The 21,255-nt window shown below is 54.3% G+C and overlaps 2 protein-coding genes across 10 annotated transcripts in view; one reads left to right on the forward strand and one right to left on the reverse strand.

Moving 5' to 3' along the window:
* Positions 1-6,854, forward strand: part of FOXN1 (forkhead box N1) — a 32,570-nt gene extending 25,716 nt beyond the window's left edge. For all 8 annotated transcript variants that reach the window (XM_033184390.1, XM_033184391.1, XM_033184389.1 and 5 more), the window contains exons 7-9: positions 2,114-2,321; positions 2,483-2,974; positions 5,051-6,854. In XM_033184390.1, the coding sequence (XP_033040281.1) occupies positions 2,114-2,321; positions 2,483-2,974; positions 5,051-5,370 (1,020 nt within the window). In that variant the 3' untranslated portion in view covers positions 5,371-6,854. The remainder of the gene's footprint in view (positions 1-2,113; positions 2,322-2,482; positions 2,975-5,050) is intronic.
* Positions 6,855-15,300: 8,446 nt separating this feature from the next.
* On the reverse strand, positions 15,301-21,232 carry UNC119 (unc-119 lipid binding chaperone). Of its 2 annotated transcripts, none has more exons than XM_033181789.1 (5): positions 20,904-21,232; positions 17,183-17,296; positions 16,592-16,694; positions 16,270-16,442; positions 15,301-16,003 (listed from the first exon to the last, which is right to left on the reverse strand). In XM_033181789.1, the coding sequence occupies exons 1-5, from the start codon at positions 21,121-21,123 to the stop codon at positions 15,891-15,893; spliced, it is 723 nt and encodes a 240-aa protein (XP_033037680.1). In that variant the 5' UTR covers positions 21,124-21,232; the 3' UTR covers positions 15,301-15,890. The 2 variants fall into 2 exon arrangements, with proteins under 2 accessions (XP_033037680.1, XP_033037681.1); XM_033181790.1 differs by having other exon boundaries at positions 15,301-15,999; positions 20,904-21,217.
* Between the last annotated feature and the right edge of the window lie 23 nt (positions 21,233-21,255).

The following is a 21,255-nucleotide window of genomic DNA, read 5'->3' on the forward strand; positions in this document are numbered from 1 at the left end:
TTTTTCCTGGGAGCTGTGTAATCCCTGTTTTATGGGGCTGAGGAGTGAAGAGGTCTAACTGCTTTTTGTTCCCTTCGGTTCTAGTTGTTGTTGTTAGCCACTTGCATCACTCCCTCACTCCTGAGTTTACATTTGATCTCAGAGAGAAAGCATCTGTGAGGATGGGATGGGTCCCAGATTGTGAGACAGGTTCTATGGGGTGACCTGGGCAGGGCCCTTAGCTGGGGGACAGAGTTGGAGGCTGAGCTCTATCACTGCCTCCCTGTGTGATCCAGGGCTAGGCCCTTTCTTCTCTGAACCTCAGTTTCCCAGTCTGTAAAATGAGTCAGATTAGTTGGCACATAGATTCCTTCTGACTCTGACAGTTCCCCTCCGACCCACCTAAGGAAATTCCTTAGTTCAAAGATTCTCCACCTCTTTCCATCTCTCACTTCCCATTTGAAGATCATTTTTCTGGGTGAGGATAGACTGGACCCTGGAGTGGCCAGCACTCATGCCCAAGGCAGCTGCTGCGGGCGTCCCATAGCACCATGAGTCAGGGACATGGGACTGGAGAAGTGTCCAGCCACTGGACATAATTGTTAGTGCTGACCATCCCTCTTCCAAACAGGAAGTGACTGGGGTGGGGGCTGCCCTGGCATCCCAAAGTCACAGATTTATGGGGCCATAAAAGGCCCCAGTGCCCATTAACTCTGCCCATGGGGTAACGTGGCCTTAACTCCTAGTGGAGACTACGGTGGGAGTCGAAGGTGAATCCCAAGTTGGCTGGTCTGGTGGCTCAAGAATCCTCCCTGGTGAACCTGGGAGCCTTGGGGGTCATCTCAACCAGCTCCCTGCCCCAGGCCAGCTGCCCCCAAGAAAGGCTGCACCAGGTCCTGCCAGCCACTTGGAGTGACGCTGGCATCAGGACCCAGTTCTGCTGGGCATGATTCAGCTTGGCTGCTCCCTGGGGCAAGTGAGCTGGGGAGGAGGGAGTGGCTGCCCCTCATTAAGCAGAAACTTTGGGCTGAAGGGGGGAGGGATCAGGTAATGAGGGCGAAGGAGCCCCACTGGCCAGAGCGAGTGCCCTACCCACAGTCAGCCCCCGCTGAGCTCAGGGCTGTCACAGAGCCTGGAAGAGAGTTGGAGGTGGGCGGGCAGGGGCCCACTGGCACTCCCGCCACCGCCTCTCACCTAACTGAGTCAGCCTAATGGTTTTTACAACCCTCCCTGGGCACAATTACTGCACTGGTGGCATGACCAGGCCTCCTAATGGGTGTTTATTCTGTTGGCACGAGCATCCCCCCACCGCCTGAGGGCTGGCCTCCCCACCAGGACACGCCCCCCGGGCACACTCATGCAAACACTCACACCCACACATCATACAATCATGGCTACCCACAGTCACACCCAGAGAGACTTTCTCACACACGGCCATCCTCACATTCGAGGAATTCATGGACCCGTAGCCAGGAAATGTTGCTTATGCCAGGAAGACACACTTAGGGACGCATGCACATGCTCATACGCACTGCCCTTCACATACCAAACCCACATAGACACACAAACACATGTGCAATGCACATACTACACACACCCAAACACTCACAAACCTCGCCCATCTTTCTTTTCTCCCAAGTTAGTCCCAGAGGGGATAAGGCATACCCAGGAGAGGAGCATTCTTCCCCTAATTCCCCTCTCTAAAGCCAGCCACAAGACCTCAGAGTACTGAGTCCCCCTTCCACAGAGGGGTCCAAGCACAGGCCTGGAGACCCACTGGGGATGGCTGAGCTTCAGATGGGGGAGGTGTTGTGGGCCAGAAGGCCTCTGTAGCACCTACCAGCTCTGGCTTTCCGAATCATCTCGACAGTCCTCTGAGGGGTCAGGCAGGGATGAGGGTGGGATGAAGGCAGATTTGAGATGAAAGTAACTTGGGGTCAGGGTTCCTGTTCATCCCTCCCCTACCACCGAAGGGTACCAAGCAAGAGCTGGGTGCTGAGGAGGACAACAAGCCCCAGAGTGGGCGGCAGCTCTGTGCCCAGAGGAGGCACAGGAGTGTTTTAGAACCCAGACCTGAAGTCCGCTCTGGCTCCCTGAGCCCAGCCTGAATGTTTGTCTTGCTCTGCTCTGGCAGACAGCGCCCGATGGCTGGAAGAATTCCGTCCGGCACAACCTATCCCTCAACAAGTGCTTCGAGAAGGTGGAGAACAAATCGGGAAGTTCCTCCCGCAAGGGCTGCCTGTGGGCCCTCAATCCGGCCAAGATCGACAAGATGCAAGAAGAGCTGCAGAAGTGGAAGAGGAAAGATCCCATTGCTGTGCGCAAAAGCATGGCCAAGCCAGGTGAGGCTGGCCAGGCCACTCAAGGAAGGGCCCAGGGTACCCATGAGCTAAAAAAAAAGAGAATCAGAGAATGAAGCAAGGCCCTGAGTGACGGTTCCAGGCTGGGGAAGGCTGTGGAGGAGGGAGGTCTCATGGTGTTCTTTCTCTCTTGGGCCTTTCAGAAGAGCTGGACAGCCTCATTGGAGACAAGAGAGAAAAGCTGGGCTCCCCGATCCTGGGCTGTCCACCCCCTGGGCTGGCAGGCTCAGGCCCCATCCGGCCCCTGGCACCCCCAGCTGGCCTCTCCCCGCCGCTGCACTCACTCCACCCAGCTCCAGGCCCCATTCCTGGCAAGAACCCCCTGCAGGACCTACTTGTGGGGCATGCACCCTCCTGCTATGGGCAGACATACTTGCACCTCTCACCAGGCCTGGCCCCTCCTGGACCCCCGCAGCCATTGTTCCCACAGCCGGACGGGCACCTTGAGCTGCGGGCCCAACCAGGCACCCCCCAGGACTCGCCTCTGCCTGCCCACACCCCACCCAGTCACAGTGCCAAGCTACTGGCCGAGCCTTCCCCAGCCAGGACTGTGCACGACACCCTGCTGCCAGATGGAGACCTTGGCACTGACCTGGATGCCATCAATCCCTCACTCACTGACTTCGACTTCCAGGGTGAGCTGGGGGTGGGAAAGGGAAGGTGGTACAGGACTGGAGAGGGCCACCTGGCAGTAGGACTCATCCTCTCCAAGTCTCCAGGCTGCAGCCTGCAAGTGGCTGGGTTTCTGGTCAACTGAAGCAGAGGAGGCTGGACCTGGCAGGAAGAGCTTCCTACTTGCTCTCTGCCATCCAGAGAATAGGGAAAGAGGGATGTCCTTGCCCCTGTCTCCCTCCTCCGGGTGCTCCAAACATGGTCCGACTGACCTCATCATCAAACCACTCTTGGCCGGGCATGGTGGCTCATGCCTAGAATCCCAGCACTCTGGGAGGCTGAGGTGGGCAGATTACCTGAGGTCAGGCGTTTGAGACCAGCCTGGCCAACATGGCAAAACCCTGTCTCCATTTTAAAATACGAAAATTAGCCGGGCACGGTGGCACGCACCTGTAATCCCAGCTACTCGGAAGGCTGAGGGTAGAGAATCACTTGAACCCAGGAGGCTGAGGTTGCAGTGAGCCGAGATCGCGCCACTGCACTCCAGCCTGGGTGACAGAGTGAGATTCTGCCTCAGAAACAAACAAACAAAAAACCACTCTCAGCTCTGGATAGACTGCAAAGGGCTCCATGTTCTATTCATACTCGATTGTGAGTGACCAGTAGTCTGAACATTCTCAGATGCATTTGCATTTTATCAGAGTTCATCTTCTAAAGCAGAAGGAGAGAGACTCTACCCTAGAGGAATGGAAGGCCTCAGAGCTGGGCAAGCCCTGGAGAGATTTGGAGATAGGAGTTTGAGGAGGGTTCTATCCATTCCACTCCATCTTGGCTGCTCCATTTCTGCAGATGGCCAAGCCCACCCATTCACATCTAAATTCCAGTGCACCTCAGGCCCTGGTACTGGCCACAGAAGGTTTGGAACAGGGTGATAATCCAGGCCTCAGACTCTCTGTATGCACAGGGGTGGGGGACATTCACAAGCTGATGGAGGCAGCCTGTCCTCAGAGAGCTCCCAACCTGATGGGGAGACAGCCCAGGTTTGGGAAGCTATTATTAGAAAAGTGCCCATAGGGCCGGGCGCGGTGGCTCAAGCCTGTAATCCCAGCACTTTGGGAGGCCAAGACGGGCGGATCACGAGGTCAGGAGATCGAGACCATCCTGGCTAACACAGTGAAACCCCGTCTCTACCAAAAAAAAAAAAAAAAGAAAAGTGCCCATAGATCTTCTGCCCGATCCAGAAGTGGGGAGCAGGGCTCAATCAGCCTCAGAGGAAGCTACAGATATGTGGGACACGAAAAACATTTACTTGAGCCCCTGCTAGGCATAAGGCTGCTCTCTAAGTGCTTTCTCATCTGGGCCTAGAGGATAGGAGGGATTATTAAACCTGCTTCATGGAAGCACACAGAGGCTTGAGAATTTACTCTAGGTCACTTAGCTAGAAAGAGGGAGAGTTGGGACTGGAACCCAGGTGGCCAAATCCAACCCAGGGTTTAGTCAAGCCCTCTCTCTCCAGAGCTTGCAGCCTGGATACCCACTGCAGGAGCCCCAGTCCTGGCCAGCCATGATGCGGGTCCATGGCATAGGTGGCAGCACTGTTTGCTCCTTGGACTCAGGTGTGCATCCTGGCTCTGCTCCCATTCCCTGGGCCCTGCAGTGGAGGAGACCCAGGGAGCCATGCCCATCCATCCCATTAGGTCCAGAGTACACTGCCGGAAGCTCCTTGAGCTGGGCTGCAAATCTACCTTCCGTGGGAGACTAGGCAGGAGTCAGGGTTCACTCCCAAGTGCACAACATTGGCATCCATGCTGCCAGCAGGCATCAACCCCTCCGCAATGCCCACCCCCAAAAAGAACCACAGAGGTCTTCTAGATCAATGGCTTTCAGATTGGGCTACATGGGAGGAGGAATCTGAGGCTGAGAGGTTCAGCAACTGCCTGGGGTCACAAAGCTAGTGCTGGGGTCTGTTCCCAGCACATGTCACCCTGACCCCTGCTCTCTGCAGCACGTGAAAACTGACGGGTAAGAGGGGCCAGACAGGACACCTCCGGTGCCTCCCAATGACACTTGTTCTCTCCTTCCCCATCTCCCCCAACTAGGAAACTTGTGGGAACAGTTGAAGGATGACAGCTTGGCCCTCGACCCCCTGGTACTGGTGACCTCATCCCCGACATCATCTTCGATGCCGCCACCCCAGCCACCACCCCACGGCTTCCCCCCTGGGCCCTGTCTGACAGAGACAGGCAGTGGGGCAGGTGACTTGGCATCTCCAGGCAGTGGGGGCTCCGGGGCACTGGGTGACCTGCACCTCACCACCCTCTACTCTGCCTTTATGGAGCTGGAGCCTACGCCCCCTCCGGCCTCTGCAGGCCCCTCTGTGTACCTCAGCCCCAGCTCCAAGCCCATGGCTCTGGCATGAGCTGTGCCCAGCATCATCAGCTCCAGCGTTTGCCTGGTCTGGAAGTCCTGGCTGGCCGCCCACATCAGGCTCACCTTAAAGGTCAAGGAAGGAAAATACTCCTGTCCCCTGTGCCACTAAGCCAACATACGTGTTAGCTGGTAGCTGGGGGTGCAGAGGACACCACCGGGGGTGCTGCTCCTCACACATTTCTGCCATGTGGTGGCCCAGTTCCTCACCCAGGGCCCCCAAAGAGCAAGTGTCTGGGCAAGAAGAAAATGCACTGTTCCTAGCTCATACTCATCCACACTCAAGCCCTCATGCGTGCACACACACACACACACACACACACACACAGAGTTATTCAGATGTACACCCACCCACATACCTTACAGCCAGAGGAACCAGCACTCCATCACTGAGAGCCTGACTTCGTTTCTGGGGCAACTGAGAGCTGAGGGCTTTGCTTACCAAAAGCTCAGGCCCTGTGCCAGGCCAAAGATTCCCCCAGACCTCCATTCTGACATCCACTTGCTCTGCAGGCCTGGCCCCCTCATCATTTTCTTTCCCAGAAGCCCCCTGTATTTATTCCCCCATCTTCGTCCCAACAGCCCAGCAAGAAGGAGGAGATAGAGAGTTCCTCCCTGGGTTGTCTGTGGACTCCCCCAGGAGCTGCTAATTGGCAGCACCCGCTCAGCCAGGCTCTACCCATCCTTAGTACCTGCTACGTCCAGCTTCCCCCAGGGTGACACACAGGAGGGGCAACATCTACCCGGGGACCAAACTGAGCCCGATTCCGAAGCAGTGTTTGGAAAAGCCCTTGCCCTCGGAAACTTGAATATGTCCTTTTTCCCCAGTCCCGGGTGCAGGAAGGGCCACCTCCAGGTCACCACAATCTCACTCCCCCTCCAGAAAGAAAAGTTCACATAGTTTAGGTCCCGGCTTAACTCTACTTGCGAAGGTTCAACTTACACTTTTTCAACTTTAGGATGGTGCAAAAGCAATACACATTCAGGACGTTCCTCCACTTAGGATAGGGTTATGTCTGATAAACCTATCGTAAATGGAAACCACCGGAAGTCAAAAACCACTTTTGACTTACAATGTTTCCCACTCATGATGGATTTCTACGGATGTGGCCCCATCATAAGTTGAGGAGCACCTGTTAGTTACTTCCAACTGTCTCAGGCAACCTTGGTATTCAGGAAAAAAGCCTGGCACAGGGTTGCAGGGAAGCACCTATGCAAAGCACCCCCGCTTTGACTGCTTGGCAGACCTAGGGTGCCCGGGAAGCACAAAGGATACCCGTGGCGCTGTGGGGTGTAGCCCAGGTGCCTGCCATGACCTGACCCCGCCAAGGGGGAACCTCAGCCCACCCTGGGCCTGGGGGTAACAAGAACTTCCAGAGGTTGGCCCCAGGCTCAGAGGAGGCATAAGCGGATCCCTCAATGGCTTGTCATTGTCCCCTGTCCTGGAACAATAAAGCAAGTGCTTTCTGGTCTCACTACCAAGCCTTTATTTCTGGCCGCCTCTCCCTAAGCAAAACGGCCAGGCCACTCTGATGGCAGATGCCCTGGGCCTGTGACGTCCCTCCCACCCTCACCCAGAACTGGGAAGTTTCTAATCCAAAGAGTGAGGCATCTAGGAAGACTTCTTGACCCACTGGGGAGGCTGAGGAGCAGGTGGGCAGGGTCTCTTCCCAGGAGAACTTCCAAAGAGATGCAGGGAAGAGGCTGCCCTGGCCGGAAGAATGGAGGGGATGCCCTCCCCCAGACCCCTTGCCTCTGAGGTCTGCCCACTCCCTCTTTGCACCCCCATCTCCTTACGCAAGAAGGAGTCGCTGCCCTGTCCAGGCTATGCCTTTCTGTTTCCAATCTGTTCCTGGCTGAAAGAGATGCCAAGTGACTTGAGGCCCTGAGTTCCACAGGTGACAAAGTGGAGCATGTCCTGGTGCTGTGTGCACTGCTGGTTCTGCAGAGTGGTCTCCGGAGGGTCAGGGGTTCACTCACTCCCACGTCAGACTCACCCCCTAGGTGTCACCTCCAGGTGGGGTTGGTGTCACTGCAGCACTGTCTCAAAAGAGATGGGGCAGATGTGGGAGCCAAAAGCACACACATGAACCCCAGGTCCCAGAGAAGCCACAAGGGGGGACCTCTGCTTATAAAGCTCTTCTTGGATGAAGGCCGGGCGTGGTGGCTCCCGCCTGTAATCCCAGCACTTTGGGAGGCCCTGGCAGGCAGATTACCTGAGGTCAGGAGTTTAAGACCAGCCTGGGCAACATGGTGAAATCTCGTCTCTACTAAAAATACAAAAATTAGCTGGGCGTGGTGGCGGGCACCTATAATCCCAGGTACTAGGGAGGGAGGCCGAGGCAGGAGAATCACTTGAACCCGGAAGGCGGAGGTTGCAGTGAGCCGAGATTGCACCACTGCACTCCAGCCTGGGCAACAGAGTGAGACTCAAAAAAAAGAAAGAGAAGAAAGGAAAGAAAAGAAAAGAGAAAAAGAACAGAACAGAAAAGAAAAGAAACGAAAAGAAAAGAAAAAAAAGAAAAGAAAGCTCTTCTTGGGTAGCTAGACACAGTGGCTCATGCCTGTAATCCCAGCACTTTGGGAGGCCAAGATGGGTGGATCACTTGATGTCAGGAGTTAGAGACCAGCCTGGGCAACATGGTAAAACCCCGCCTCTGCTAAAAATACAAAAATTAGGCAAGTGTGGTGGTAGGCACCTTTAATCTCAGTTACTCAGGAGCTGAGGCAGGAGAATTGCTTGAACCTGGAGGTGGAGGTTGCAGTGAGCTGAGATTGCGCCACTGCACTCCAGCTTGGGTGACAGAGTGAGACTCTGTCTCAAAAAAAAAAAAAACAAAGCTCTTCTTGGGGCCGGGCCCAGGGGACCAGTCAACACCTATCTCCGAGAGGACAGGTCTGCAAAAGACCCCATAATAGAACCCCACCTACCCCAGCACCCTCTCCAGCAGAGGCTGGAAGGCTAAATGCAGGGCTGGAGGGCTGAGGTAGGATAGGGAATAGGGAAGACATGGCCGGGGGTACACCAAAGAGGAAGGCCCACCTGCCCCAGCCTGGCCCTGGCTGTGTAGGAAGCAGGTGCAAGCTCTTTGCCAAGACCTCAGGTGATGTTGCATGCCAGCTGTGTCCAACCCTAGGCCTGTGTCTTGATGACACCCAGGCCCCCAAACACAGGGCAAATGTTTCCTGGGAGAATCCTACTGGGACCCATTTGCTTGCCTCAGGTCCTGAGACTCTGGGAGCTCAGACAAACCTACCTTATATCCCAGGCTAGGCCATCTCCTCCAGGGGGGCCCTCTGTGAAACCTCTGTCCAGTGGGCCCATTCAGCACACCTGTGTGTGAACTGGCCCCTAATGCAAGAAGACAGGTAGCAAGCAGGTAGGACTTGGGTCTAGTTTTGTGTGTGTGTGTGTGTGAGAGAGAGAGAGAGAGAGAGAGAGTGTGTGTGTGTGTGTGTGTGTGGAGAGAGAGAGAGAGAGAGAGAGAGAGTGTGTGTGTGTGTGTGTGTGTGTGTGTAACCAGGCCCTCAGACTTTAACTGGGCCTTCGTTCCACCCTGAAATGAGCCCCACGCTCCCGCTCATATGCTGCCCCCTGCTGGCCACCCCACACCAAGCATTTAACCATTATTAGAATGAGCAACCATCTTTTTAATTTTATTTTTCTAAGTAGATATGGGGTCTCGCCATGTTACCCAGGCTAGTTTTGAACTCCTGAGTTCAAGTGATCCTCCAACCCCAGCCTCTGTTAGGTGCTGAGATTGCAGGCGTGGGCCACTGCACCCACCTAACGTTTGTAGTTTTTGTAGAGGTAGGGTCTCACTATGTTGCCCAGGCTGGTCTCAAACTCCCAGGCTCAAGCAACACCCCCTCCCTGGCCTCCCTAAGTGCTAGAATTACAGGCATGAGCCACCACACCTGGCCAGGGTGAGCAACAACTTCTCTGAATGGATGCAGGGTCTTCAAGTCAGCTATTTGGAGGGAATTAATCCTTTTGCTCAGGGATTCTAAATGTGAGAGATCTCAAATGGATTAGAATTCTCAGGTCCAGGAACTTGCATGAAAAAGTTATATCTTCATTTTCTCTCATCCTTACCTGAAATCTAGCATTTCCCTCCATTATGAATGTCAGCAACAAATCACACTAGCATTGGCAATACCTGTGACTTTGTCATTAGAAATCACAGATATTTTGTAATTGTGTTATAGATAGTACAAAAAATGTACAAATACATACACATGCACACACATACAGTAATCTGTCGCTTAACAACAGACATACGTTCTGAGAAATGTGTCCTTAGGCAATTTTGTCATTGTGCAAACATCATAGAGTTTACTCCCACAAACCTAGATGGTAGAGCCTGCTGCAAACCTAGGCTCTATGGGATAGCCTATTGCTCCGAGGCTAAAAACCTGTATGGCATATGAGTGTGCTGAATACTGTAGCCAGTTGTAACACAATGCCTATGTGTGTTTCTACAACACATAGAAAAGGTACAGTAAAAAATGCAGTGTTGGCTGGGCACAGTGGATCACACCTGTAATCCCAACACTTTGTGAGGTCAAGGCAGGCGCATCACTTGAGGTCAGGAGTTTGAGACCAGCCTGACCAACATGGCGAAACCCCATCTCTACTAAAAATACAAAAAATTAGCTGGGTGTGGTGACACACGCCTGTAATCCCAGCTACTCAGAAGGCTGAGACAGGAGAATCTCTTGAACCTAGGAGGCAGAGGTTGCAGTGAGCCAAGATCATACCACTGCACTCCAGCCTGAGAGACAGAGCAAGACTCTGTCTCAAAAAACATATATATATATATATACAGTATTATAATCTTATGTGACCACCGACATATATGCAGCGTGTCATGACAGACACATCGATATCTAGTGCATGATTGTAGATACACACACACACACACACACACACACACACAGTCATCTCAGAGTGGTTCCAGGAACTCCCACAAATTCCAAAAATCCATGAATGTGCAAGTAAGTCCCTGATATAAAATGGTGGAGTATTTGCATATAACCTACACACATCCTCCCATATTCTCTAAATCATCTCTAGATTACTTATAATACCTAATACAATGTAAATGCTATGTCAATCGTTGTTATACTGTATTATTTAAGGACTAACGACAAGACAAAGGTCTACACATATTCAATACAGACATTTTTGATGCACAGTTGGCTGAATTCACAGATGCGGAACCCATGGCCAATTGTATATAGTTTTTAATACATAAAATAAATAGGATAAGCCTGGCACGGTGGCTCACGCCTGTAATCCCAGCACTTTGGGAGGCTGAGGCAGGAGGATCACAAGGTCAAGAGATTGAGGCCATCCTGGCCAACATGGTGAAACCCCGTCTCTACTAAAAATACAAAAATTAGCTGGGCGTGGTGGCGTGCACCTGTAGTCCCAGCTACTCCAGGGGCTGAAGCAGGAGAATCACTTCAACCTGGGAGGAGGAGGTTGCAGTGAGCCAAGATTGTGCCACTGTAGTCCAGCCTGGTGACAGAGCGAGACTCCGTCCCAATAAGTAAATAAACAAATAAATAGGATAACAATATATTTTATGTTCCAAAAATCCTCTTATTGTCCATAGGCTTTAGCAGACTGACAAGAGAGTCTGTGGCACGTAGAAAAGTAAAGCAAGGGGCTGGGTCTATAATCCCAGCACCTTGAGAGGCAAAGGCGGGAGGATTCCTTGAGCCCAGGAGTTCGAGATCAGCCTGGGCAACATGGCAAAACCCTATCTCTACAAAAAATTAGCTAGGTGTGGTGGCGCATGTAGCTTCTGTAGTCTCAGCTACTTGGGAGATGAGGTAGGAGGGTTGCTTGGGCCCAGGAGTTTGAGGCTGCAGTGAGCCATGATTGTGCCACTGGACTCCAACCTGGACAACAGAATGAGATCCTGACTCGAAAAAAAGAATGGTAGTGTCCTTGCTTTAGTTGCCAGATGGTGGGGAAGTGGAGGATGACTCTTAGGGGAGGGGCCTGGCTAGGGCGGCCTGGGACAGCAGCTCTTTAAGAGCTGAAAGGGAAGATCTCAGGGTTTTTTGTTTTTTTTTTTGAGACAGAGTCTCGCTCTGTCACCCAGGCTGGAGTGCAGTGGCATGATCTCAGCTCACTGCAAGCTCCGTCTCCCAGATTCATACCATTCTCCTGCCTCAGCCTCCCGAGTAGCTGGGACTACAGGAGCCCACTACCGCACCCAGCTAATTTTTTGTATTTTTAGTAGAGACGGGGTTTCACCGTGGCCTCGATCTTCTGACCTCGTGATCCACATGCCTCGGCCTCCCAAAGTGCTGGGATTACAGGCGTGAGCCACCGCGCCCGGCCAGATCTCAATATTTTAACCACTGGTTTGGCAGTCTCAGTGAGCACCTTGCAGGCCAGCCCAGGGCATGAGCTGTGGGTTTCCCTGTAGTACTTGGGCTTTCCTGCTCTACCCAGGGGCGGGATCCTCATGACACCCCTAAAGAGTCAAAGCAGGCCAGGCGCGGTGGCTCAGGCCTGTAATCCCAGCACTTTAAGAGGCCGAGGCGGGCGGATCACCTAGTTCAAGACCAGCCTGGCCAATATGGTGAAACCCTGTCTCTACAACAATACAAAAATTAACTGGGCATGATGGCGGGTGCCTGTAATCCCAGCTACTTGGGAGGCTGGGGCAGAAGAATCACCTGAAACCGAGAGGCAGAGGTTGCAGTGAGCCGAGATCATGTCATTGCACTCTACCCTGGGCGACAGAGCATGACTCCTTCTCAAAAAAAAAAAAAAGGCCAGGCGCCGTGGCTCACGCCTGTAATCCCAGCACTTTGGGAGGCCGAGGCGGGCGGATCAGGAGGTCAAGAGATCGAGACAATCCTGGCTAACACGGTGAAACCCCGTCTCTACTAAAAATACAAAAAATCAGCTGGGCATGGTGGCGGGTGCCTGTAGTCCCAGCTACTTGGGAGGCTGAGGCAGGAGAACGGTGTGAACCCTGGAGGCAGAGCTTGCAGTGAGCTGAGATCCGGCCACTGCACTCCAGCCTGGGTGACAGAGCGGGACTCTGTCTCAAAAAAAAAAAAAAAAAGAGTCAAAGCCAAAATGACTGGCCCATTTCAGAGACAAAAGGGAATTGCCCCTTCAAGGTCAACAACTCATCAACATCAGAGCCAAGACTAGCCCCACCTCCACCCTGTCTTCCTCCCAGGCAGCCTCTAGGGTCCTAGGGACAGTGCCAGGAACTAAATGCAGCAAGATGTAGCATTTGCAATAGGACTAGTGCCAGAAGCATGAAGACTTAAAAGAAGGCATGGGGCCAAGGCTTTTCCCAGCCTAGACTCCTCCAAGCCTAAGGAACACAGGCCTCTTTTCAAGTGAGTGCCAACTGGGTGCCTGCTTCGGAGATGAGAACCTCAGAATAGGGACCCTCCTCTCTCTCTGAAGGTGGAAGTGCAGCAGGCCCAGTCTAGAACCTCAACCCAGTTCTACGTGGCAGCTGCAGTGAGTAGAACTATTATCAGGGTGTTGGGAAAAGGTCCTCTTCCTTGCTATAGCTTCTCTGCAGACTTGTAACCCCATAAACTACAACAGCAAAACCACCCCATACTGTACTTTCTTTCATACCTATGCAGCCTCATCTGCAAACAAATCCCTCCCCTCCACATTCTTGTCCTCATTCTCCTTCTTTACCTTTGTGGCAACTGATAGTCCCTGCCCACTTGCTTTGTGATGAAATTCTTTCCTCCAAAACATGGTTCTGCTCCCACCTCCCTGGAGGCTCACTCCTTCTGTCTCCAGTGGTTCCTTTCCTTCCACCCTGCTCTCAAACACCAGCCTTCCCTAAGGTGATACATTCTCATTCAGGCACCCTCAATTGGGGGATGGGGATTCGTATTATAATAGCATTGTTTGGGAGAGTTCCAGTAATTGCAGGACATTTGGCATTCCTAAATACCAAGAGTGTCAGTGGAGGACCCCATGATCTCAGCCACCATCATAGCTTCAGCAATCACCTTGTGGCTGATGGCCTCAACAATCACCACCTCCAGCCCTTATTCCCCTCCTGGCCTTAGGACCCACCTTTACTGCTTTCTGTTAATTTCCTCCATGCCACAGCATGTCCCTGTCTGAAGTCACCCTCTCCTGCTACCATCCACCCTGATCCAACCTGCATTCCTAAGCCCAGAGATGGCACCCCTAGCCACCCCAGCATCCAGGCCACAAACCAGGCAGTCAGCCTTGCCTCCTCCCTCTCTCCAATCCACTCATCCAATCAGCCACCACTCCTGAGGATTTCATCTCTTAAAAATATAAGTTTCATCTGCTTCTGTCCAGCTTTGAGGATACTGGCCTAATTCAGGTTCTCTTTCTCTCTCACCAGATTCCTGCAGCACCCTCCTCATTCTCACTGCCCCCTGCCTTTAGTATGGTAGTGCATGGAGCCAGACTGCCTGAATTCAAGTCCTGGCTCTGCCACTTCATAATTGTGCAATGTTGGCTGGGTACATTAACCTCTCTGGACTTACATTTTCTGTCAAATGGGCATCATAATAGTGCCTTCCTCAGAAATGACCATGTTTATGCGTTAACACATGCAGAGCACCAAGCCTGGCCCTCAGTAAATCTTGGCTACTATTGTCAGTCTCATTATTTCCAATCTGCCCTCCACTCAGCAGCCAGAGATAATTTGACCATGTCATGCCCACTTAATCCTCCTCAGGGGCTCCCCACTTGTCGGAAGCCCTGCTCCTAGGGCTCTGCTGATCTGTCTTCCTTTCATATCATATTGACTCTTGAACACACCTAGGCTTATGCCCATAATCCTAGCACTTTGGGAGGCCAAGGCAGGAGAATCCCTTGAGCCTAGGAGTTTGAGACCAGCCTAGGCAGCATAGGGAGACCCCATCTCAAATAAACAACAAACAAACAAACACACCTGACAAATCTTGCCTCTGAGCCTTTGCTTATGCTGTTCCCTGTGCCTAAGCGCTCTTCCCCATCAATTCCCATCACAAGCACCTGCTCCAGTGCCACCTCCTATAAAAATCCTCCCCAGAACCCTCCATACAGAACGACTCTGATTCTTCCTGTCCATGTCCCAATCCTTTTTTCCCCCTAGGGATGAGTATATGTTCCTTGTGTCTCACTCATTTCAGAATTCCCAGAATTCAGTGCAGATCCTAGCTCCATCTCCTGCCCCCAGCAAGGGCTTCACAAAATCAAGCTGAATTCCAGCACTTCTGGGCCTCCTAGGGCCAGAGCTCTTCAGCCCAGAGGGTGCGTCAGCTCTGGGCGTATCTGAAGGAGGGCCTGAAACTGTAGGGTGTGCTCTCTGTCCACCTCAGTTCCTGAATCTCCTCCATTAAGCAGCCCCCTCCTCTGAGTCTGGGGTGGGGGTGGAGGCTGAGGGCAGTGTTATGTGCAGGGCTGCCCAGGCATAGGGGCTCCCCAAGGCAGCTGAGGGCAAGGAGATGGCTCCAGGCCTTAGCCAAAGCCCTGCCACCTTCTATGATGAGGGCTAAAAGCACAACCCAGTGGTCCCAGTGGCCTCTGGGGTTCAGGGAAGGTCGTATGGAGGGCAAAGCCACCTCCCCCACACCTTCCCTCGCACCCTGGAGTTCCAGGTCTTTGTTTCAGCCTCTGTTCTGCCAGGGTTGGCTCTGACTTTGGGCCAAGAGCTTCCCCTCTCAGGGTCTGGGTCTCCTTCATCACAAGAAAGACGCTCTCCAGCTCCATCATGTTCTAAATGCTGACTCTAGATGGTGTCAGGGTACAGAGAATCACAGGACAGGAAGACTAAGGGGTGAGAGTGCACTGGAAGGTGAGAGGCAGGAGAAAGTTTTACTGCCTTAAGCACATTCCTGCCTATCCCCGCTCCCTTCTTTGCCCATACACACAGAGGCTGGCCACACCAGAGAACAGAAAAGGAAAAGGTTTATTGAAAACTATATACAGTTGGTCCAGCTCCTACCATGGGCTACAATCTCAGCCAGTCCCTCCCACACCTCAGGCAGTGTCTTGGTCCCTCATGGGGAGGGATGGGGCTGGGCCTAGGGCCCAGACTCCCTTGGGTGGCTTGGCAGCTGGAGCCCACAGTGGATCTTTGTAAATTTACAACTCTAAATGGCCTGAAGGTAGCGGGCAGGGGACAGGGAATGGATCCCTGCCTGACCTAGTCACAGCCTTGATAAGGGAACACTATTCTGAAACTTGGGTCCAAGTAGGGCCCAGCTAAGTTGTCCGGAAGTCCCAACTGCTCCTTTCACAGGCCTTCCTAGACATGGAGGCAAACAGCCTCCCTACAACCCCACCCCATGTAGCAGGCCCCATGGGCTTCACGGGCTTGACTGGGGATACCAGGTACCCTTCCTCCCAACATTGACTCAGGGTCCGGGGCTCCTGGAGCACTCCCCAAGCAGAGGACTTGGGGTTGAGGGGTGAGTGTTGGGGAGGTCACGGCTCCGAGCCCAGAACCGGAGCCTCCTGGGGTCAGAGCAGCCATGGGGTCAGGGCGTCCCGCTGTAGGAATAGTCTGCTTTATTGTGCATCACCAGCCGGTCATCCACGAAGTAGAAGCTGTCAGACTGGGTCTCATATGGGTGACAGATCATCTCGCTGACTGCAAGAGAGGCCCACCAGGCGGGCAAAGGTCAGGAGCCTGAGTCCAGCCACTGCAGAGGCTTCAGAACTGGGGTACGGGGACAGCCAAACAACCTGAGATATCCCTGGCCTCTTTCTCTACAGATGATATGGGAATGGTGGCAGACACAGAAGAGCCCCAGAGTGGGGAGAAATGGGGTCAGACCCACAAGTCCCCCTCCCTCCCACAGCTCGGTCTCTACACACCCCCGACTTCCCCACTCCCAGAAGGCCCTGCCCACGCACTCAGCTCCTCGGAGAGAGGGGGGAAGTCGTAGATGTGTTCGCAGGTGTTCTTGCTGCTGGGGATGCAGAAGCCAAAGTGGAAGTCGAAGCTTTTGAGTAGCTGGTTGCGGAAGTAGTGCCTCTCAATCATGCGGAAGTTGTTGACAGGCTTGTCTCCCACTGTGAACTCCACCCTGAGCAAGGGAAGGAGGCAGGGCTGAGTCTGTCCTTGAAGTCAGCTAGCCAGCCAGGCTCAGGACAGGCCACCCCTACAAGAGGCTGAGAAGGGCCCCCTCACACCCTCTCCCTCACCCCCACCACCACCCCCAGCCCAGCGACTCACGTGGCTCCCACCTGCCTCAGGCGGAGGAAGGCAGGTGTGAACTGGTAGCGGACAAAGCGCCCAGCATTGGGGTCCAGGTCCCGCCGGTTGATGGGCAACCGCTCTGCAATGTACCCCAACTGGGGCTCAGTGGGCTTCAGGCTGGGCCCTTGTCCACCCAGGGTTCCACCCCTGGGCCCCCATCTATGTGATGTTTTAAAAACTCCCCAAGAAATTCCAGGGCACACTGAGGGTTCAGACCATTGGCCAGATAGTGCCACCTAGCGGTTCTAGATCTGCAGGTTCCCGATTGCCACTGTGGTTCTGGGGCCACAGGATGCTGAGGCCTGGGACCCGTAGGACTGCAGTTCCCAGAGAGCCCTGCAGAGGGCAGGCTGGCAGTGACCGAAGGGGCAGTGCTGACCTCACAAGATGTCCAGCCTCAGAAACATAGGGAAGGAAAAGAAAGGGCCCCCTTGCCTGCAGACTCCTGAGAATGCTGGGGTCCAAGCCCCAGCTCTGTGGACTCCTCTGTGGCCCAAGGAGTCCCTGGGCAGCCCACTCCACAGCTCATATCTGCCTTGCCATTAATGGCCCACCCAGCCCACTCACCTGAGGCTGGGGGCTTCTTGATTTCAAAGAGGACAGTGCCTGAGTCCATGTCCCGAATCTTAAACCTGACGAAGTCGATCTTGTAGATATTCTCCTCGGGGGAGCAGAGGTAGTCTAGGGAAGACAGGCAGCTGAGCAAGGAAGGGGCCCCAAAGCCCCTGCTGCCAGGTCAGCTTGTGTGGGACCCCAGAGTAGCTACCATCTTCTCATCCCTGGGATCACTGCCCTCTGGAAAGAGGGACCTGAGTCCCTGCCCTGGGGGTACACCCCCAGTGTGGAAGAGACATAACTCCACCATGGGGATCTAACAGGGGATAAAGAGTGCCATCCTAGTGGCCTCTGGGGGCCAGGGAAGGGAAGGGCAGAGAAGGGTAGAGAAGAAGGCCACCTCCCGGACACTCTCCCACCCACCCTGGAGTTGAGGGTCCTCATTCTGGCCTCTGCTCTGCCAAGGCTGGCTGGGTGACTTTGGGAGAATTGGGTCTCCAGCCTGGTAGGAGCCTCTCCTCTCATATGGGAACAACTTCCTACAGTCTGACCTGTCTCTTCTACTGCAAACTCAATCTATCAACTTCTCTGTTACCCTGCCTTTGAGAACCACACTCTAAAGGGGGCCACACAGCTCTGTCTTGGGAGAGTCACAGTCCTTCTCTGGAGGATACTCCTACCCTCGCCCCACAGCTGTCCCTGGCATGACATCTAGATGTATCAGGTGAGGCTGATGTTGAGGGGACTTTCCCTGATATGGGTGGTGCTGGGGCAGGTGAACAACCCCTTCCCTGTTCCTCCTCCCCTCCCAACCCCCTCCTCTCAGTAAGAAGCTTACACCAGCCCAGCTTCCTTAAGCAGCTTAACCAAAGCTCTGCTGACTCAAGCCCAGAGCCTGGGATATGGCAGGGGGAGGAGGCCACCTTTGCTCTCATCCTTTGTTGATCTCCAAATGGGAGGAAGTCTTAGCAAGCAGAGGGAACCCCCTTAGAGGTCATTTAGGCAGCCCTGGCTCTGAGCCACCATCATGGAGAAAGTAGTCCCGGACCCCTATAGAGAAGAACACAGGCTAGGCCAGAAAGAGAGTGTGGCAGGTGCAGCAGCGGGTGTGGAAGGGCTAAAGGGAGTCCTCGGGCCCACAAGGGGAACCAAGAACAGTGGGAGGCCCTGCCTGAGGAAGCTCAGGGACCTACAGGGCCCAATCTAACCCTCACAGCTCTTGCAGCAACAACTTCAAGTGTTCAGGGAGACCCTGGCAACAAAGAGAGCTGAGAGGTGCAGGGAGGGACTCTGATGCTGTCAGCCTACACAGCATCACATCCTCCCCTGGTGGCCCACAGAGGCCCGGAAATCACCCTCCAGGCCCCTGGGCCACCTATTCCCCTGGGGCAGGAAGAGGAAGTGAATATAAAATCATTTTCTCTTCCCCAGGCCTGCTTCTTCCCCAAGCCAGACACAGTCCCCTCCGGGAAGCCCTCCTGGCAGCCGTCTGGTACCTAGGGCCCAGCATGGACTTTATACAGCTTGGGGAAGAGTCTACTACAGCCCACGTGTGGGGTGGGGAGAGATTGTAAGTGGGCAACCCCTATCTCACCCCATTCACCCTATTTTCACAGAAAGTAAGCACCAGTATAAAGACATAGAAAGAAGGTACAGAGCATAGGGAATAGAGGTGGCAGAGTGGGGAGCAGGATCCCAGTGCCCAACTCCCAGATCCCTGTAAGGCCTTTTCTTCTCCTATTCTCCAACTTTTGGAGCCTCTCTCATTTGGGAACAACTTCCTGCAGTCTGACCTCAGTCTCTTCTACTGCAAACTCACTCAATCTATCAACCTCTCTGTCCTTAGAAGAAGTGAGGAACAGGGATGTCTATGGCTCAGAACACCATGGCCATGCCTTCCCTTCTAGAAAGGATGAGGCCTGGGACCCAGGGTCAGGTCAGAATAAGGAGCAGAGTAGCCAAGGGCTCAGAACACAACTGCTGTATTCCTCTCAGCCACAAATAGCTCCCTAAGCTGGATTCAGGGCCCAGTAATCTGGGAACAGCAAACCTCGGACCTGCGTGATTAGGGTCAGAAGAGACCAGCAAGAGGTGCCAGGGTGGAAATCCCTGGAACTCTGCTCTCAACTCCTGCACAGGAAGGGGTTCCCATGAAGCCTTTTCCTCTACTCACCCTCCACAGATTCCCCATCTCTAAGGGCTATGAATTTCCTCCAAATTAGGAGACAAATGGTGGTACATGATCTGGAAGCTCCTCTACTTGCAAAATCAACCCCCCAAGTTACTCAGGACTCAATCTGACCTCTGGACTTCCTCTGAGACAGTTCTGCCCCAGAGCTAAGCTGAATCCTAAATGCTGCTGTTGCAAATTGTAGCCCAACTGGCTTCAACATCAGCCTGGTCCAGCCTCCCTCCCTCCATCGATGCCTGCTTGGGCAAGGGAGCTCAGTACTCTGGGGGCCCAGCCAAGAATGGTTGCTGCCTAACTCAGTAAGGATAGAGGAGTTGGCCCCCAGGGACCCAGGAGCACAGGCTCAAGGCTGCCTCCCCTCCACAGCTCTGTCTGGGAGCCCTGTGTTCAACTGCTTTGGAAGCTCTAGGGCTCAGGTCCACTCCAATATATGCACCCCATACCCACAGAGAGGCCCCCCAACAATTATTCTCACAAAGGGGGCCAGGGCAGGTTGCTGGTGAATGTGGCCAAGGTGGAGAGCCACTGTCTCTTCATGCACCTTTCATCCTTTGAGGCTCAGCCAAGGCCTCTGCTATGAGGTTTCCTAGCCCTCGTTCCCTGCCTATGATGACCCCCTCCCCTGCCCTGAAAGCCAAGTTGTTTGACCCCAGGCAGCAGCCATGAGCAGCCCTGTAGGGCCCAAAATACTACTGATCAAAGAGCCCAGGCACTGTACAGAATCAGAAGACTTATCTTCACAATAACCTTATGAGACAGGTACCATTATCCCCATTTTACAGATGAAAAGACATGCTGAGAGAGGTCAGGTTACTTGCCCAAGTTCACACAGCCAATTATATGGCAAAGTTGGAACTCCAGCCCAGGCAGTCCGGCTCAGAAACTCTTAACCACAGTGGAGACCAAGCCTCCCTTGATGATAGAGCCCCCAGAATAGGACAGGCGCTAGTCCAGGCTTGGGGGGACGTTAAGCCACTCCCCATGAGAGGAACCACAGCCAACACTCTGAAGCTGCCTGCTCAGTTTCTTTCCTGGGGAAGAAAATGGCCCAAGTCTTCCTGGAGGATCAGGGTGAGGGTATTAATGGTTGGGGAGACAGGACGAGTCTGAATGCCTCCCAAGTAACTCAGCCTCCACCTAGCTTCCAGCGTGGGGGCTGAGGACAAGCTGCACTCAGCCCCTCTCCTCATTAGTGCAAGGGCGGGCCTCAAAGCGCTCTGAAGACTCCACAGAGGCAGGGCTACAGTTGCAGCTGCTGCCGCACACACCTCGACGCTGGGAAAAGGGGACGGACCCCTGGGAAAGGAAGGAATAAATCTTGAAAGGGAGAAGAAAGGCGCACAGAGAGAGATCAAGGGAAGAGGGTACACAGAGATCTCAGGCTTGGCTGCAGAAGGGAGAGTAGGGGACACAGGAGAGGGAGACTTGGTGGGGGAGGGGAGGCGGGAAAGGGGGCGGGGGCCGGGGCTCGGTGCGCCGGGAGGGCCCCTCGCACCCTCTGCCCTTCCCGCCAGCGGGCGGCGCTCCCTCGCGGGTGCTCACCACCCGTGATCCGCTGCAGCCCCAGCACGTCCTCCGGCCCGATCGGCTGCTTCCTCTGCAGCGGCCCCGGCCTGGGCCCTGGGCCTGCGTCCGGCTCCGACTCGGACCCAGATTCAGATTCCACCGGCGGCTCTGGTATGGGGGCCACGCTCGGTCCCGAGGGCCCGGGAGCGGGCTCCGCCCCCGTCCCGGCCCCACCGCCGCCCTTCTTCACCTTCATGGCCTCGCCGGGCCGCCGCTCGCCTGCTGCTGCCGCCGCTGCCTGCGCCGGCTGGAGCCGGGGGAAGGGGGAGCGTCCGCAGCCCCGCCCCCGGCCGGGGCTCCAGGTACCGCTCCGCCCCGTCCCCGCCCC

Source organism: Trachypithecus francoisi, unplaced genomic scaffold, assembly GCF_009764315.1.
Source record: "Trachypithecus francoisi isolate TF-2019V2 unplaced genomic scaffold, Tfra_2.0 Lachesis_group20, whole genome shotgun sequence".
NCBI classification, from domain to species: domain Eukaryota; kingdom Metazoa; phylum Chordata; class Mammalia; order Primates; family Cercopithecidae; genus Trachypithecus; species Trachypithecus francoisi.

Bases quoted from the DNA above. Each gene is read 5' to 3' on its own strand.
- UNC119 (XM_033181789.1), bottom strand. From the start codon at position 21,123: ATGAAGGTGAAGAAGGGCGGCGGTGGGGCCGGGACGGGGGCGGAGCCC. The intron at 16,695-17,182 runs GTGAGTGGGCTG...GGTACATTGCAG, and splicing joins CAAGAAGCCCCCAGCCTCAG to AGCGGTTGCCCATCAACCGG. The intron at 16,443-16,591 runs GTGAGTCGCTGG...TCCCTTGCTCAG, and splicing joins CTGAGGCAGGTGGGAGCCAC to GGTGGAGTTCACAGTGGGAG.